General features: G+C 46.8%; 1 protein-coding gene across 3 annotated transcripts; it reads left to right on the top strand.

Moving 5' to 3' along the window:
- Positions 1-115: 115 nt before the first annotated feature.
- Positions 116-16,947, top strand: PPP1R10 (protein phosphatase 1 regulatory subunit 10). Of its 3 annotated transcripts, XM_061195920.1 has the most exons (20): positions 116-137; positions 678-1,204; positions 7,494-7,612; positions 8,290-8,376; positions 8,523-8,658; positions 9,075-9,126; positions 10,945-11,022; positions 11,171-11,344; positions 11,563-11,668; positions 11,769-11,881; positions 12,370-12,470; positions 12,729-12,876; positions 12,953-13,111; positions 13,214-13,460; positions 13,625-13,688; positions 13,795-13,989; positions 14,144-14,219; positions 14,451-14,564; positions 14,729-15,439; positions 15,713-16,947. In XM_061195920.1, the coding sequence occupies exons 3-20, from the start codon at positions 7,506-7,508 to the stop codon at positions 15,820-15,822; spliced, it is 2,778 nt and encodes a 925-aa protein (XP_061051903.1). In that variant the 5' UTR covers positions 116-137; positions 678-1,204; positions 7,494-7,505; the 3' UTR covers positions 15,823-16,947. The 3 variants fall into 3 exon arrangements, with proteins under 3 accessions (XP_061051903.1, XP_061051904.1, XP_061051905.1); XM_061195921.1 differs by lacking the exons at positions 116-137; positions 678-1,204 and adding an exon at positions 2,891-3,354; XM_061195922.1 differs by lacking the exons at positions 116-137; positions 678-1,204; positions 7,494-7,612 and adding an exon at positions 8,121-8,205.
- The last annotated feature ends 361 nt before the right edge of the window (positions 16,948-17,308 follow it).

Below are 17,308 nucleotides of genomic sequence, written 5' to 3'. Positions count from 1 at the left end.
AAATTGCGTTTTTGCTGAACCAGCCACTACGACTCTTAGATCCCATTCTTACAGTTTGTATTTTAAGCAATTTTGAAGTCGATTTTGACCGAGATCCTCTCACTGCGCATGCGCCGGTCCGATTCTACCAACCTTTGGTGAGAAATGATCTCGAGGGCGGAAGCGGTGGAAGCAGAGGAAAGGGAGGTGCTAGGCCGCTAGGTCAAGCGCACGCGTTCGGGGGCCAGGAAGGAGGCGGAAGAGGGTGCCCGGGGGAAGGGGCTGAGCGAAGGTTAAGGCAGGATAGCCAATCAGCTGGCGAGTTGTCTTACTGGTTGACCAATGAATTCACGCCCCGCGCACAGTCTCTCGCCGCAAGGGCGTTTCACTAGCACGTTTAGGCGCGTTGGGCGGTGTCCGGATATAAAAGACTCAGCCCGAGCGGGCAGCCGCCATTCTGGGGTTCGTTTAGAGGTAAGTCTCGGCATTTTGTCGGTTGGAGGGTAAAATTTTGCTGGGACAGTTGGCTTAGGAAATGGGTTAGGCGAGGACTAGGTTGAGAGCCGTGATTCTCTTTAAGCGGCTGTGTTCGGGATGGGACATGGAGGTGTTTGGGGACAACAGAGATTGTACTTTTGGGTGTTTAAGAGCAACCCATACTGATTATATCTTTCTCCCTTGTGTTCCTTTTATCCCAGGTTTGAATTTTCTCGGAGAAAGACGGGCCGGCCACGAGGAGAAAAGAAACAAGCCGCAGCAACATCTAAGCCCTTGAAAGGATCCTGAGAGAGGGGGGAAAGGGAAAACAGCAGCCACCAGCCCAACCACTTGTGTCTTCTGCCCCTTCCCACCTATCTTGCCCACCCCACCAGCCCACGCTGCCTGGGACTTGAAATCTGTGGCCGAAGGACCGTCACCACATAACTTCAAAAATAATCAACCACCCTCCCTTCCCAAACCCACCCAAATTCACTCATCCAGCGTTTACTTTTTTTAATCCACTCAGAACTTTTTTTCTACGACCCCCCTCCCTACATGGAGTTGGGTGGGGGGGAAATGAATACTGAGTTGGCCTTTATTTTTTTTAAGGAGACTTTTTGATCCAATGAGGCCCCCCAAATAATTGAGTTTTGGGTCCTGGTTGGTGGTTTTATTTTTTTTCTCCAAAATTTTAACCCCCTCCCCCCCTGAGCCCGAGGTGCTGACGTCGCAAAAAAATTGGATAGTAAGTGTCGAATTTTCAAAAACCAGCCTTGCAACAAGAAATCAACGTTTCCCTTTGTGAAACCAAAAATAATGAGAGGAAGAAATGAGACCGTAGAACAAATAGAGAACTGGAGAAGGACCGATCCGGTCACTTAATCTCCATTAAAAAGGGCCTTTGGGTCTAAACAGTGGTCTCTCTCCCCTACCACCTGCCTCTTCCCTGCTCTGCTGCAGGCTAGGAGAGGGTGGAGGGAGGGCCCGCAAGTTAAGATTTTGATGGTTAACCCTTGGTAATCCAGCCAATTTCCAGACTGCCAAAGCCATAAGTGTTTGCTTTTTATAAGGAGGTATGGTTACCTTCCTCTCGTTAGCAGCAGTCTTCAAAAGGGTTAATGAGCTCACATACAAAAGATGGTGGATTTTGTGGCCCAGAAGTCCCACTTCTTTGTGTGTGAGACAAGCAGGGCGCCTTTCAATTTGCCAGATTAATAAGCAATCTGTACATAAAGATTGCAGGGTAAGGAGATGGGCAGAGAGAAATAGGTGGCTATGACTTTTTAAATGATTGTTAACTCAATTTTAATGTAATTTGTTTGGGGTATATTTGTGTGGTTAATATAGGTGGCAATCTAGGAATAAAGATTGCAAGACACTTAATTCAGGGCAAAATATAATCTTAGTGCCAATACATACAAGATAATGGGGAGGTAAAGAATGTCTTGTAATTGTTGCAGATTGCGTAGGTTATTTAAAAGCAAAAAAAAAGTGATTAACATTTTAATTTGATACTTTTTGGTGGGGGGAATACAGTTAGAGGGTGGAAAGGTTGGGGAAATGTGGAATTCAGGAGTATAGTTTTAAAAGCCATTTAGTGCAATTGAATGCTAGCTTTCTAAAAGATTTGTGTCGTTAAAAGGAATTTTTTTCTTCCCTGCTTCAATATGGCGACTTTCTTTGTCCTTTTGTCTTCCAAGCGGCGTTGCAGGTTGTGTCTTGACCCATTTTTCTCCTGTCCTCCCACCTCAACCCTATTTGTTGAGAGGGGTCCAAGTCCTCCCCCCTTTCCCTTTATAGGGAGGATGGGGGGGTGGTCGACAGTAGCAGGTTGAACCTCAATTGGAAATTCAGTTCTTCCCCGCAGAAAATTGTTCTTTTTAATATTTTAATTGCTTTTATTTTCACACTGCTCTTATTCAAAGTAGGTCAAAGACTATTCAGGATGGGGGCTGCTTTTTGTTTTTTGGTTTTTTTTACTAAAAGGTTTTTTAATGTAAAAAGCTACCGGCAGAGCCGGGATAGCTTTTTAAGTTTGAGTCCTCTTCTCCGTAACAAGATGGCGTCCCTGCTTTGTTGTTTTTCTCCCCCTTTTGCCATCCAGAGCTTAGGGCCGCCCTAGAAACTTGGTCAAGGGGGAGGAGCAGCATTGAAAGGTGATGTAATCAGCTTTCTTCCTCCTTTCTCCACCCTCTTTAAACTCCACCCCGAGCAGATGCCTTCTGGACTCTTGTGCACGCTGCTGCTAGACAGGAATAGCCATTTTCCTTATTTTCTTTATAATCTTTTATAGCCATTATCTTAAAAGGAAAAAAGCTTATAGGAATTAGGTCTTGAAGCTGTCCGTCTCCTTGGGCAGCTCTAGTTTTTGTATTTAACGATCCCGAGTCTGTTGCTTTTATTTTCACCCTCTTTCATCACTACTGCTTGGAATTTTTCCCCGCTTCAGTTGCCAGGGGTGGAAACCAGTCAAAACAGCTATACTAGGACTGGAAGCTTTTGAGGGGAGTGTGTGAGCGTGTGTATGTCTTATCTGTGTGTTGGGGGATACTGGAGGAAGACACAAGGGCTTGTGAATGAGTAACTGGAATAGACAACTGGGGCCTAATGACACTGAAATGTGCCGTTTCTGCTCAGGAATCAGTCCTTGGGCCTCTTGCATTTGGTCGCTTTGTATGATGAGAATCTGGGGGAGAGTGGGTACTTTAGGACTTTCTTCTAAATCGCCCTTATTCCCGCCTCTGGGTTTGGGGGTAAGCTCTTTGTGTTCAGTGCTGTATCACGTTCTCCAGTTGCTTAGCTCCTGTACATTGGTACTAGGATGAGAAGTGAATCTTTAGGAAAGGAGGCGGCAGTTGTAAACTCAAGGCAGGGGGCTTCAAGCTACGGTTTCTGGTAAGCAAAACCTTTCTGGTATTACATTTCACAACCTTCATTTCTTTTTTCCAAAGAGCCACCCTTTTTGAATTTCTTTTTCCTTCCCTTCTGAAAGAAATTCCTTAAAAACAATGGGGAAATAATGTCCTATTCGTTTTTCAACTTGTGCAGCGGTGTAGCAGTTGGTGCACGTTCGAAAGCTGTGCCCTACCTGAGGGTGGTATTGGGTGTCCTGTCCCTTTCTTACCTTTCTTCTTCCAACTTTTTCAAAGTCAAATCTTTATCAGACTCTCCATATACTTGTCATTTTTTAAAGTACTGCCCTGAAGCGTGAAGGTTCTAGGCAGAATTGGAAAGCCATTTTGTACAACTGTTCTGTGGTGACTTGGTGAGACTTTAGGGCTAATTTTCTACTGGGTATGGATTCTCAAACTATTACTTCTGGATTGGATGGGAGGGACTCTTCCACATGTCCTACTGACCACAAGTTTTTTATCTTTTAAGCAGTTTGCCATGTGCCTCTGCAGCATACCTTCCTTGGGAGCTGAACATTCTACCCACTGGGGTTCCTGAGCTCTAGTGAGCAGGGGATTATAATAAAGAAGATCTGCATTAACATGGGAGATGGGAAAAAAAGTCTTCTAGGGAAACCACATCCATCCAGAGAACTTCGGAGAACCTGATCCTTGTAGTTTGTGGCCACAGTTCTATCCTGGGATCCTGTCCTATGAGGGCAGGGGTGGGGGGTGACTTTACACCCTTATTGAAAGGCAAATAAGCGTTTGGGAAGGGCATGTGCTACCAGGTTTTGGAATGATTTTGAGGGGGAGGGGCTTACTACTTGAAGAGAGATGCGACCTTGTGAATCACCTGAGAGACATAATTCAGTCCACTCTGGAGTCAGACTAGGAAATGCCTCAATTACCGTGGAAAGGAAGTGGGGAATGTAAGCTACAAAGCACTTCATTTCCAGAAGTGCTAAGACCTCTAAGTGAAGGTAAACTTGGACACCTTCCTCCTTTGTTAGAAGATTGTTGTGATTGTTTTTAAACTCGCCTAGAATTTTTGTCCTGAACCAATTCAGTTCTGTTTCATTGGTGATGGGTATGGAATAACTTTAGCCAAGCTAGATATTTTTCACCTTATTTATTTTGGAGGCAGGAGTTGGTGTCACTTCTGGACTTAATTTTATCTCTGGTAAGAAAGAAAATTCCCCAGTGCCTTGTGTCTGCACGTGTCTGCCAGCAACATCCTCCATAAGGAGAGCCCAGCTTTAGGACAAGGTGGAGATGATGCCAGGGGTTGCTTCCCCACCGGCCACTCCGTATGTTCTGCCTTCAAGGAAGTTAAAACATATCATGCCCTGGATTATTTTTGGTTTCAGAAAGCTTCCTTAAGCTTTTGTTCCAGGCTCCAGATATGTTAATGACAATTGGTCACTGCCCCTCTTTCCCTGGTAAAGTCATTTGCCTTTTCTCCTGTAGGGCTGTGCCGAGAATTTAGGCTCTTCATTCCTTTCCACTTGGGTGCCTTGGAACTTCTTTCTAAACGTAATGACTTCAAAATAAGGAAATAGGTTGTAAAACACTTGGGGTCCTTAATTTTAAATGAGTGAAAACTAATCTGCCTGGAGGAAGCCGTCATGAGAAAACCCCCTTCCATTTTAAAACCACGTGATTGGTGCTTGTGAGACAAAATTTATAGTTTTGTTAATTATATTTCCAGAATGTAAATAATAGGAAAACTGCAGTGGAAAATGAATATTTAACATTTCTTCTGCTTTGTCTTCTAGTTTTCCTTGACTGTTAATGTCTTTTATTCTTGCTTGTTGTGAATGGGAATTAAAAAGTTGTCCCTGGGTCCCATTCCCTGCAGAAGGCACTGGACAGAATTTAGCTGCGTACTCACTGGTTTCTTTTCTCTCTAAAGATGGTTATTCTCTCTTGTCTGCTACCCTCTTAAGCAAAGGAACATTTGAGCTCAGGTGATAGTTTTTGTTTCTGAAGGAAGTAGGGGGAGCAGGCCTGTTGACTTAACTGGTGGGTGGGTGTGCAAAAGGGACTTTTCCAAGGTGCTGTGTATTCAACTGGGTTTGAATCTGAGGGGCCAGGTGTATTTAGGGGGCATTGGTTGGAAGTGAAGTTAGTTTAATTGAAAGCTTTTTGTCAAATTGCATATATTTTTTTTACTGATGATATATTTTATTACTTTGGATTCGCTCATTGCTTTTCCAGTCTCCAGCAAATGGGGAATCTATTTTATGTATCCCTTTATTGTATTTCTGTCCTTATAGTGTCTATATTTCACTTTATAGTGTCTTACTACATGGGGAAAATTCCTTTATCCCCATGTCTGTCTCTGTGTATAAGAATCACCACACTTAAGTGGATTTGGCCTGTGGACTTCTAATTTATCTGGTATTGGACTTGAATGTTTTTTCCTCTGACCTTAGGTTCTACCTGTCCTCATGGAGATTCCAGGGCAGCAGCAAAGCACAGTTAACCCAGACTTGCTCACCTCTCAGTATTTCTTACCTTACCTCCTCTCCTTGAATTCAGCCCACAGGTTATGATCTCAGGAACCAAGTTCCCCCCGTGCCTCTGCCTCTTCTTGGCCTAGGTTGTTAGGACCTGTAAATGTAGAAATTTATTGACTTTTTTATTGTGAGAATTAAAAGGTTGAAAGTGTTATGCTTGTTTTTCTCTTTTGGCTTGAGAACAAATAGAACAAATAGAACTAATTAACATGATCTTATAAGGAACCTGTTTTCTGCAGAAAATATAATCATCTTTGTAAAACACTGATTTTTCCCGCCCTTCTGCCTGGCTCATGTGTTTCATCTCTGTACTAGATGGGGGATTCAGGAGGCTTTCTTCTTGCCTCCTTCCTACCCAGTGTTCGTCTTATTTCCCAAATGTCGATATTACTAAGGTGGCTTTCTTTTCTGCTTCTCAGAAGCCAATGTTTAGAGGCATTGTGGATAAAAATCATAATCAGAACCATATTGATTCTAAATTACCTCTCTCGAACTTCAGTTCTGGCCTAGAAATTGTTTCACATGTCTCTGTCCCGTAACAGCTGTGTTCAGCTTTTAATTAACTCATTTTCTAACCTAGTCTAAAGCAGCTACTTAAAATTTAATGGCATTTTGCCAGCTTCTTGTTTTATTTGTTCCATTCTTTTTGGCTCCATGGTTTCTAATTTCAGGCCCTCCTTGGGGATCTTGGGTGGTATTATGATTTAGGTGGGGAGTAGGAGTCAGATTCGCATCTTTGCTTTTGAAACCACAAACCAATCTTGCCCTTAACTTTGAAACAATAAAAACTCATGCAGTGTTTGGTTAATGAGTGACATTTTTTCAAGGCTTAGGAGGACCTGCTTGATTTTCTTTGCTCCATTTGTCTCTATTTCTGGGAGCCACCCCTAACTCCCGTAGGGGAGAGGTTCTGTTTTCAAGTTTTGTTTCCTTCTCTTTCACCTACAACTTTAGACGATTGTCTACTGGTGCAAGCAGAACATATCCTGCTACCTGTGGCGGTTGACTCTTTTTTTTTTTTTATTTTTATACAGCAGGTTCTTATTAGTTATCCATTTTATACATATTGGTGTATATATGTCAATCCCAATCTCCCAAGCGGTTGACTCTTCATGGGCTAAGATAGAAAGGAGTTGAGTCTTGGAAGACAGCCCAACATCCATGATTGGCCCAGTTCTTATCAAGCTATAGGTTTGGTGTTTTTTTTTAAGCTAGATTGATTAGCAACTAAGAAATGGGACCTAATAAGCAAAAATGACTTGGAGAGTTGAGTGTTTGTTTTGGGAATGTGAATCTTAGCTCTGATACAATCTGGTGAAGTTCAGCTGTCCTAGGAAGGATGTAACTGGGAGCGAGAGGAGAGATGCTGCCTTAGTCCTCCAGTCTGATTGTCGTCCCCTTCAGTCATGTATTAACACAGTGCTTCACTTGCCAGGGCTGTTTTCTCAGTAGGGACAATGGTCTGTTGATTTTTCTTATCTAGATAATGGTGAGTGCAGTTGAATGTGGATTAAATAATCACTAATAATTTGTCAAACAGAGATGGAATTTATTAGAGGGCAACTGGGGCTGTCCTTGCCACCCATTTATTCTGTGGGTTTGTTTTATCCTCTTATCTTAGAAAACCTCAACCATGGGTTCGGGTCCCATAGACCCCAAAGAGCTTCTCAAGGGCCTGGATAGCTTCCTTAACCGAGATGGGGAAGTCAAGAGTGTGGATGGGATTTCGAAGATCTTCAGGTGAGTCTGTACCCTTTGAATTCATTGTGAATGGAGAATATTTTGTGTTGTAATATGACTATAATTAAGGCAGATAGCAAAAAATGTTCCCGAAGAGGAATGGGAGTCAGTGGAATAGGATTCAAATCCAATTATGTTAGAACTAGTGATAGGAAAAGATGACCCCTTGGTCCCCGGTCATTATGGCATCTGGATATTTGGAGATCCACAGTCCCAAGGGAAGGAAGGAAGCAAGCAGGGGAGTCAGGTGACAGGATTCTTAGTTCTGTTTTGGGTTGCATTCTGCATGCCCCAAATGTCATTTTCCTTCAGGGATCCTCAAGTTTTCCAGGAGAAAGCGAGTGACTAAGCCAGTCCGAAGAGATGGTAGTTGAAGGCTAGGGCTCTTCACCTGGAAGCAGAATCAGATGTGTCCTGTGGGTTAGAGAAGCAGTGACACTTACCTCCTCAGATCGGAGACTTCAGTGCATCTCCTCCGTTGTGTTCCATCCCTCTGGGTGTTTCCACATCAATCCTGATCCACCCCATCCTCCTAGGGGCCTGTGTGATCCCCCCACCCGGTAGCGAAGTCCCAAGTCATCAGGGATCTCGAGGTACTCCCGCAGATTAGAGACTTCTGCTCAAAGAAGAGGTGCTTTCGGGCTGCTACATTTCTAACCTTGACTCATCTCTTACAGTCTGATGAAGGAAGCACGAAAGATGGTGAGTCGGTGCACTTACTTGAACATTCTCCTGCAGACCCGTTCACCAGAAATATTGGTCAAGTAAGTGGGGACCTGGGTGGCTGGGTACTTCGAAGGTGGGGGGAGGTGAGGCACGGGGTTCCTGGGTTGTTGATGGGGGACTAGGAGGGTGGGGTATACTCCCAAGACCCAGGAAGGGCATCACAGAGCCTCCTCCCTGCCTGCAGGTTTATTGACGTTGGTGGTTACAAGCTTCTTAACAATTGGCTGACATATTCAAAGACAACCAACAACATTCCCCTCTTGCAGCAAATTCTACTGACCCTGCAGCACCTACCACTCACTGTCGACCATCTCAAGCAGGTACCTTCAGTCTTTATAATCCTGGTTCTTCCTTTTTGGTTTAGGCTAACAGATGAAAAACTCATATCGACTCTGATGTGGCTACAGTCTTGGGCCTGTGAGGTAGAATGGTAGAAAAAAATAGGAGTTTGGAATCAAGATTTGGTTCAAATTTATGTCCTTTAATAGGTGTGTGACGTGGGGCACTTTATATATCTGAGCCTCAGTTTCTTCATTTGTAAAATGGGAATGATTGAACCTACCTAACTGGGTTGTTTTAAGGAGCAAGAATATGTCTTCAAGGGCTTTGTAAGAGAGAAGGTCTATCTCAGTGTCAGTGGCTGTTAAGAGATTGTGCGTTTGTGGGAGTGGTTAGCTTTGAGTGGGCTGCTTTTCCTTCTGGCACTTACCATCCTGCTGCTCCCTTCCTCTCGTAGAACAACACAGCCAAACTGGTGAAGCAGCTGAGCAAGTCAAGTGAGGATGAAGGTAGGGGCCAGTCCCTTCCTCTGTGTCCTGGGCCTTCTTCCGTTACTTCCACTCAGTTACCTTCATTTCTTAAGCTCTCTTGGTGTAAAAGGCATACACTTAAAATTCTTTGAGGGAAATAGTGTCATCCTAGAATGTCTCGTCATCATTTACTTCCGTTTCTCTAAATATCAATAAATAGAGCATATTCTGGGACCCTCAATGTCTATTTTCCTAACAACAGGTATGCTTGTTCTACCAATAAACACCCTGCTGTAGGGCATGGGCGGAATCCTGACTGCTGGAGTATATCGTAGCTTTGATAGCAACAGATTCTTTCCTTTGCTAAGACAAAGGGTTTTGGAGCTCCTGGCAAGGGCCATACAGTTCTGGCTTGAAGACAAAGCCTGGCTCCAGAAAGTCACAGGCTTTTCTTTAGAGAAGAAAAGGGTTTATATCCAAGAGTTAACCCAAAAATTTTATACCCAAGGCACAAACCAGGGAGCACAAGACACTGGTTTCCCGCAAGTGAGCAGTATTGTAGCAGAGCTGATCCCCGCTCTTTGTCTATGGGGAATGGTATGCTAGGTCCCTTTGGAAAGTTTAGCTAGAGGAGAAAACACTGGGAACATTTTCCAGGATAAAGGATCACGATTTTGTTTTAACTCACAGTATTGTTTAAGTGAAAAACATTCCCTAGCTTTCCATTCTTTTAGTCGTATTAATTCTGTTTTTAGGTCCTTTTATATAACGAGCACTTCACTATTTTTCTGACATCTCAGAGTAGCTTTGTAGGATAAACTGTAACACAGAAGATCCCATTAAATCATTGCCTATCTTTTGTTTCTTCACTGAGGTATATTGGTCCTTGTTCCAGCTGGCTTAATTGTGTTGCTGTCTTTGAGTATAGGTTTAATTATTACTCTGTGCTTCCTTTAGATACTGAAATTTGTACATTCCTTATTGACTGTAGTTAAGTGTTACTGGACCGTAGTATCGATTGCGCCAAAGAGGTTTCAGGATATTCCCCCACTGGGCATTGGGGTTCATATTGCATTAGGTATAGGAGTTGGCAGTTGTGTGACTGTTCTAAAAAGTTAAGTTTTAATATTCTACAACAATTTCATTATTAAATCAGCCCATAGTGGAAATGTTGGCAAGAAGAGAGGTCCCGTAGATAGGAGATATTATTTGCCAAGTACAGAAGGAAAGAGCTACAAATGCATTTTTCCATATATTTAGAAATAAATTCTGTTTTTTATCTTTAAATTCTCTGACCATCTTTTTTCTGTAGATAAACTCTGCTTCCTTCATCCTAAATCAGTTTGTTTTTAAGTTCTTTTTTCACTCTTGCAACACTTAATTGATTTTTTTAAGAGCTGTCATCACTAGTGACATTCTAGGAAAAAAGGTTCCCTAGAAGATCTTTTTTTACGAGGATCTAAATCTGCCTCCTTGAAATTTTTAAAATCTGGTAGCCCTTTGGATACTTGAACCCCTCTGCCTTTCTCCTTATTTTATTGTAATAAGTGGTTAGGGGAAGAGCATAGGCACTAGGTTCATTCTGCCATCTTCTAGTTTTGTGACTAATCTCCATGCTTCTGTGTCTATAAAGGGAGATTAAAAATTTTCAGGTTGTAATAACAATTACATGAGATGTATGCAAAGCAACTAGTGTAGTTTTTACAACATACTTTAATAAATGTTCCTTCTTTTTGCCACCCCCCCTCCCCCAGTGTTATAATGGCATCAGGGTTGAAAGTTATCTGAATAGAGGAAAATTCCATGATTCAGTGTATCTTACATTATTTAGGCATTTCCCCTTTCTGTCACCTGCAGAGCTCCGGAAATTGGCCTCAGTCCTTGTCAGCGACTGGATGGCTGTCATCCGCTCCCAGAGCAGTACCCAGCCTGCTGGTAAGCTCCTTGGCCCTTTATCCCTTGTATTTCTTTCTTTCCCACTGGGATGTGGCCTTCCGTGCCTCTAACCTGCTTTCTACCTCTGACTGACAGTCTTTCTCTTTATCTAAATAAAATCCTTTTCTGCTCTGTTTTTCCACAACAGAGAAAGATAAGAAGAAACGGAAAGAAGAGGGAAAGAATCGAACCACCCCTCCTGAGCGACCGTTGACTGAGGTGAAGGCTGAGACTCGGGCTGACGAGGCCCCAGAGAAGAAGAGGGAGAAGCCCAAGTCCCTCCGAACCACGGCGCCCAGTCACGCCAAGTTCCGCTCTACTGGTAAGGCTGCCGTCTGGCCTCTGGAGGGTCTGTGGGTAGGTGCACAGCCCGGGCCTTATGGTGGAAGAGTTGGACTTAATGGTACGGTAAATCTGGAGAGAGGGAAGACTAGTGGGTGGAGCGTTGTGGGAGTTTATAGGGCTTGATGAAGGTTAAGGGAGGAAGAGTCAGGAGAGTGTGGAGTGAGTCCAGCCCCAACACCATGTCTTCTGCCCCAGGACTAGAGCTGGAGACCCCATCTTTGGTGCCTGTGAAGAAGAATGCCAGTGCAGTGGTGGTTTCTGACAAGTACAACCTTAAACCCATCCCCCTCAAGCGTCAGAGGTATGGACCACGTTCTTCGTTTTTGAATGGGCTGGGTCTGTGGACGTGAGGGGAAAAGAGTGGGCGAGTCAGGTGTTGTTGACCGGTCCCTTTCTAACAGTTCCGCAGCTGCCCCAGGAGATGCTGCACCCCCTGCAGAGAAGAAATACAAGCCACTCAACACAACACCCAATGCCACCAAAGAGATCAAAGTGAAGATCATCCCGCCACAGCGTGAGTCTAAACTGGGGGGATGTGCTTTGAATTGAGAGCAAACTCTTTTCATGGAAATGAAGCGTTTTCCTCCATTTTCATCTGGTTTCTTGGTGTCCTTTAATGTTTACGCCCCTGGAACTCCCTTCATAGGAGTCCTTCGTAGGATTGCTTAGGAGTGATTTTAGAGATGAAGTAGGGAGGTGTGCTGTTCAGTGACTGGTGGGTGCGCTCCCAACCGTCATGTTCATGGGGGCTGGCTTTGTCGATTACCTGAGCTCTGATTCCTATCCAAAGCCACGCTTGCCTGCCTTTGAAAGAAAGATAGAATAATGACAAGAATTTCTTGTGTAAATCCTCCTACGTATGCTTCCTGGTCACCTTGAGCTTATTGTGTCCAAAGTTGAGGCAGGGTCTCTATTGGCCAATTTTCTGCCCAGATTTTGTCTATAGGAATAGGATTATTAAGGAGGTCTGATGATTCCACTTTATGCTCTTTTCTTTTGTAGCTATGGAGGGCCTGGGCTTTCTGGATGCGCTCAATTCAGCCCCTGTTCCAGGCATCAAAATTAAGAAGAAGAAGAAGGTGCTGTCACCCACAGCTGCCAAGGTATGGGTGCTGTGCAGTAGGTGCCAGTGACCAGGTAGAAAAGGTACAGGTGAAGGAAGGGCCCAGCAGCTAGGATGCTTGGGGAGGACAAGAGGAGTTGTGTCTCAGACGTAGACTGGTGGCGGCAGAGCACTGTTAGAGACAGAGTCTTCCTTTATAGGAACTGTTAGGAGATCCTGCCAAGGACCCTGGACTAATTGCCTTGCCTTGACCTTGCCTTTCCTGTCAGCTCATTAACTTCTTTTTCGTTCACAATAGCCAAGCCCATTTGAAGGGAAAACGAGCACAGAACCGAGCACAGCCAAACCTTCTTCCCCAGAGCCAGCACCTCCTTCTGAGGCTATGGACACAGAACGTCCAGGGACCCCAGTTCCCCCTGTTGAAGTCCCAGAGCTCATGGATACTGGTAAGTCTAGAAACTGGTTCAGGTTTCGGGGTTTTCTGAAAGGAAGGATCTGGTCTGAAACTACTTCTGTTTACAGCCTCTTTGGAGCCAGGAGCTCTGGATGCAAAGCCAGTGGAGAGTCCTGGAGATCCTAGCCAGCTGACCCGGAAAGGCAGGAAGAGGAAAACTGTGACCTGGCCTGAGGAGGGCAAACTGAGAGAGTATTTCTATTTTGAACTGGATGAAACTGAACGAGGTTAGAGATCCAGTTTCCTCTCTAGTAGGTGGGGTATAGAGAGTTTAAAAAGGACTTGGTTGGGCTTACTTTCCCTCTTGCTTTTTTTCTCCTTGGCAATAGTGAATGTGAATAAGATCAAGGACTTCGGCGAGGCAGCTAAGCGAGAGATACTGTCAGACAGACACGCGTTTGAGACGGCCCGGCGTCTGAGCCACGACAACATGGAGGAGAAGGTGCCCTGGGTGTGCCCCCGGCCCCTGGTGCTGCCCTCGCCTCTCGTCACCCCTGGAAGCAACAGCCAGGAGCGGTACATCCAGGCTGAGCGGGAGAAGGGGATCCTTCAGGAGCTCTTCCTCAACAAGGAAAGGTGAGCAGAATGGGGTTCACTTCCTGAGGTATTGGGCCCTTGAGGGGAACGTGCCCTGGGGTAATTAGAAGTGGGGTGGGGGTTAGGAAGAAAATCAAGGGCTTGAATAAATAATTTGACTGTCACTCTTTTTTTTTTTCTATCGCCTGCTGCATTCCTGACAGTCCTCACGAGCCTGATCCTGAGCCCTATGAGCCTATCCCCCCAAAACTCATCCCCCTAGATGAGGTGAGTTATGTGGTGATGGAGGTTGTGATTGACATTAATGCATCTTTCATGTGAGACTGTCTCTTTACTCTTTGTTGGTCCTGATTGTTCTCTCCTGTCCTTTCAGGAATGTTCCATGGATGAGACCCCATATGTTGAGACCCTGGAGCCTGGGGGGACCGGTGGCTCACCCGATGGGGCAGGCGGTTCCAAGTTGCCTCCTGTTCTGGCCAATCTTATGGGAAGCATGGGTGCCGGGAAGAGCCCCCAGGGTCCTGGAGGAGGAGGCATCAATGTGCAGGAGATCCTCACCTCCATCATGGTACGAGCCTCCCTTTTCTTCCCCACTGTCTCCATTTCTCCTTACTCCCGTTCTGCTCACCTTCCCGCTTGCTTTCTCCTCGGGCTCTCCCTTCTCTGCCGAGTGTTACCCTTATTCTCTGTTGACCTTGTCCCTTAATGACCTTGCCTCACAGGGTAGCCCTAACAGTCATCCCTCAGAGGAACTGCTGAAGCAACCAGACTATTCAGACAAGATCAAGCAGATGCTGGGTAATCCTCAGGGCCAGCCCCGGGGCCTGGGTGAGGAGGCCTGCAGTGGAATTGGGGGAGCAGGGGTATTGCCACTAGACGGCAAGACATGGGAGGGGAAGACTGGACAGAGAGAGCAGTGCTCTGCCACGTTGGTCTGAGGGGGTCAGCTGGGCACACCTAAGCGGGAAGACGTCATGCCGCTCTTCTAGAATCATCTTGCTGACTGCTTCACTCCTTTTTCATTAACAGTGCCTCATGGACTCTTAGGCCCTGGTCCCATAGCCAATGGTTTCCCACCGGGAGGCCCTGGGGGCCCCAAGGGCATGCAGCACTTCCCCCCTGGACCTGGCGGACCTATGCCAGGTAGGTGGTGAGTGAGAGGTCGGAATGGGCTTGTCTGCTTGATTTCGGCCTGGTAACAGTACAGGATTGACCAAAGCCGCGGGTTAGTTTGGGTTGGGAGATGGCGGTCCCTGGGTGCAACAGGTAGCTGATACTGTCTCTCTCCCTTTTTTTTCCCCCAACAGGTCCCCATGGAGGCCCTGGGGGCCCTGGTGGGCCAGTGGGTCCACGTCTCCTGGGTCCCCCACCCCCTCCCCGGGGGGGAGATCCCTTCTGGGATGGCCCAGGTGACCCCATGCGGGGTGGCCCGATGCGTGGGGGACCAGGACCGGGTCCTGGGCCATACCATAGAGGCCGTGGTGGCCGAGGAGGAAATGAACCACCTCCTCCTCCTCCTCCATTCCGAGGGGCCAGAGGAGGGCGCTCTGGAGGAGGACCTCCAAATGGACGAGGCGGCCCTGGTGGGGGCATGGTTGGAGGTGGTGGGCATCGTCCCCATGAAGGCCCTGGTGGAGGCATGAGCAGTGGCAGCGGACATCGTCCCCATGAAGGCCCTGGCAGTGGCATGGGCGGTGGGCATCGCCCCCACGAAGGCCCTGGTGGTAGCATGGGTGGGGGACATCGCCCCCATGAAGGCCCTGGCGGCGGCATGGGTGGTGGCAGTGGCCATCGTCCTCATGAAGGCCCTGGTGGAGGAATGGGTGCTGGTGGTGGACATCGGCCCCATGAAGGCCCTGGACATGGGGGGCCCCATGGCCACCGGCCTCATGATGGCCCTGGTCACCGAGGCCACGACCATCGAGGGCCACCCCCTCATGAGCACCGTGGCCATGATGGCCCTGGCCATGGCGGAGGGGGCCACCGAGGGCACGATGGAGGCCACAGCCATGGAGGAGGTGAGGATGCTCCCTGTCCCCCACATGGCTCTTGGTGTCCCACACAACTTTCTGGGGAACGTCACTACCCCGGGTCTGCCAGGCAGAACATGAGGTCACCTCGTTCCCAGTTCCCAGCATGCATGGCAGTTCCTTCCTTTAGCCCTTCCCCCAGGTCCCCAAGACTAGGTCTCTCTCAAAGACAGTTCTCAGGATGCCTTGGACGGGTGGGATGAGGGTGGCATTGACCTCTTGGCCATTTCTTATCTAACTATTCCACCATCATTCCCACAGACATGTCAAATCGCCCTGTTTGTCGACATTTCATGATGAAGGGTAACTGCCGCTATGAGAACAACTGTGCCTTCTACCACCCGGGTGTCAATGGGCCCCCCCTGCCCTAGGGACCACCTGCCCGCCCCGCCCACACCCCTGTGGACTGCAGCCTTGCTCCTTCCGCCCTTTTATGGCTTCTGTGAGGCCCATTTTCCCCTTTCCCCAGCTGATGAGGAGCCGGCCCCCTCAGTGCCCACCTGCCTGGGTTCCTGGGGGTTTTCTGATCACTGGTGCGCATTGATGTACATATTTTCCTCCAGTCTGGGGAGGAGAGAGACTGGACACATTCTGTACCCTGGACTGCTGAAGAGGAGACCCTGTTGGCTTCACTTTTTGAGGAGATTTGCCCTTTATGCCAAGCGCCTCTCCGGTATTACCCTTTATGCCTGAGAACCTAAAGCTGGTTATCCTGGAGAACACCTCTACTCTCCTCTTGTGGGTCCTCCACATGCACACAGAACTCTGACACGGGATCAACTGCACTTATGAAATCGTCCCAGCCAAGTTCATGCTTCCTCATGGGGTGGGGAGATGGTAAAAGGGGTATTGTGTATCCCACTGCACTGAGAGGACTCAATCAGGCTGGATTTGAGTTCTGGAACACATCATCCCCACTCCTTCCCTGACACAGGCTTTACATTGAGTCCTTTCTCAAGTAAGACGTTGCAATCTTCCGTGAACACCCAAGTTTGCATCATGGGTCTGCTAGGTTAAATGATGGCAAATTCACATCGGCATCCGGTGAAAAGTTTTAGCTGGCATAGGTGAGGCCATTGGTGGTGGTCCACCCTTGCCTGCAGCTCATTCTGGAAATTAAAACACTTCAGTGAGACCAGCTTTTCATCAACTGAAGCCCGGCGTGCTGGGCATGCCAGTCACACTACACGCACTGCCTCTGGGAGTTAGCACGCTCCTGGCCCCCACCTGGAACCTTGTGGGTGTGAAGACTCCAGCTCCCTTGCCCTGTCAGCCACCTCTGAATCCCCACCAGGTGCCTTCCTGGGTGGATTCGATAAGATGACCTGCCCTCTCCCAGCCATCTCCTTCACCTGTCTCAGCATCAGTTGTTTTCTATGAAAACAGTGGATTGGTTGGGTTTTGTGCAGGGTCTTGGGTTAGAGCCACAATGGATTTGAGGATAAGTATTTTCTTTTTTCTTTTGGTTTTGTATATTTTGTACATTAATAATAAACAGTGGAAAGAGAAGTATTTAACCCCTGGTGTGCTTGGACTGTTTAAAAAGAAAAAAAAAAAGCCATTATCAGCTGTTGTTGAAAGTTCATTAATACAAACCTTTGTGGAATGTGGTTTTCAATCCTTTGTTGGCGTTAAGTGAAATACTGGTGAAGGAGTACTTTGAATATAAAACGCCATAGCTGGGGAAGGCAGAGCTCACAGATCACCTGAGCTGCAGAAGGTGCAGGCACATCCATTCTAGCTGATCCTACCAGCCCCGTGGAGTAGCTTAGGGAAGGGATTTACGTGAGGTGAGGGTGGGCAGAAGGGAGGAGTAGGGAAGAGTGGCTGAAAAAGGAAAAATCCAAGAGCAGTTTC

Source organism: Eubalaena glacialis, chromosome 7, assembly GCF_028564815.1.
Source record: "Eubalaena glacialis isolate mEubGla1 chromosome 7, mEubGla1.1.hap2.+ XY, whole genome shotgun sequence".
NCBI lineage: Eukaryota > Metazoa > Chordata > Mammalia > Artiodactyla > Balaenidae > Eubalaena > Eubalaena glacialis.
This window is presented reverse-complemented; position numbering and strand designations above follow the sequence as displayed.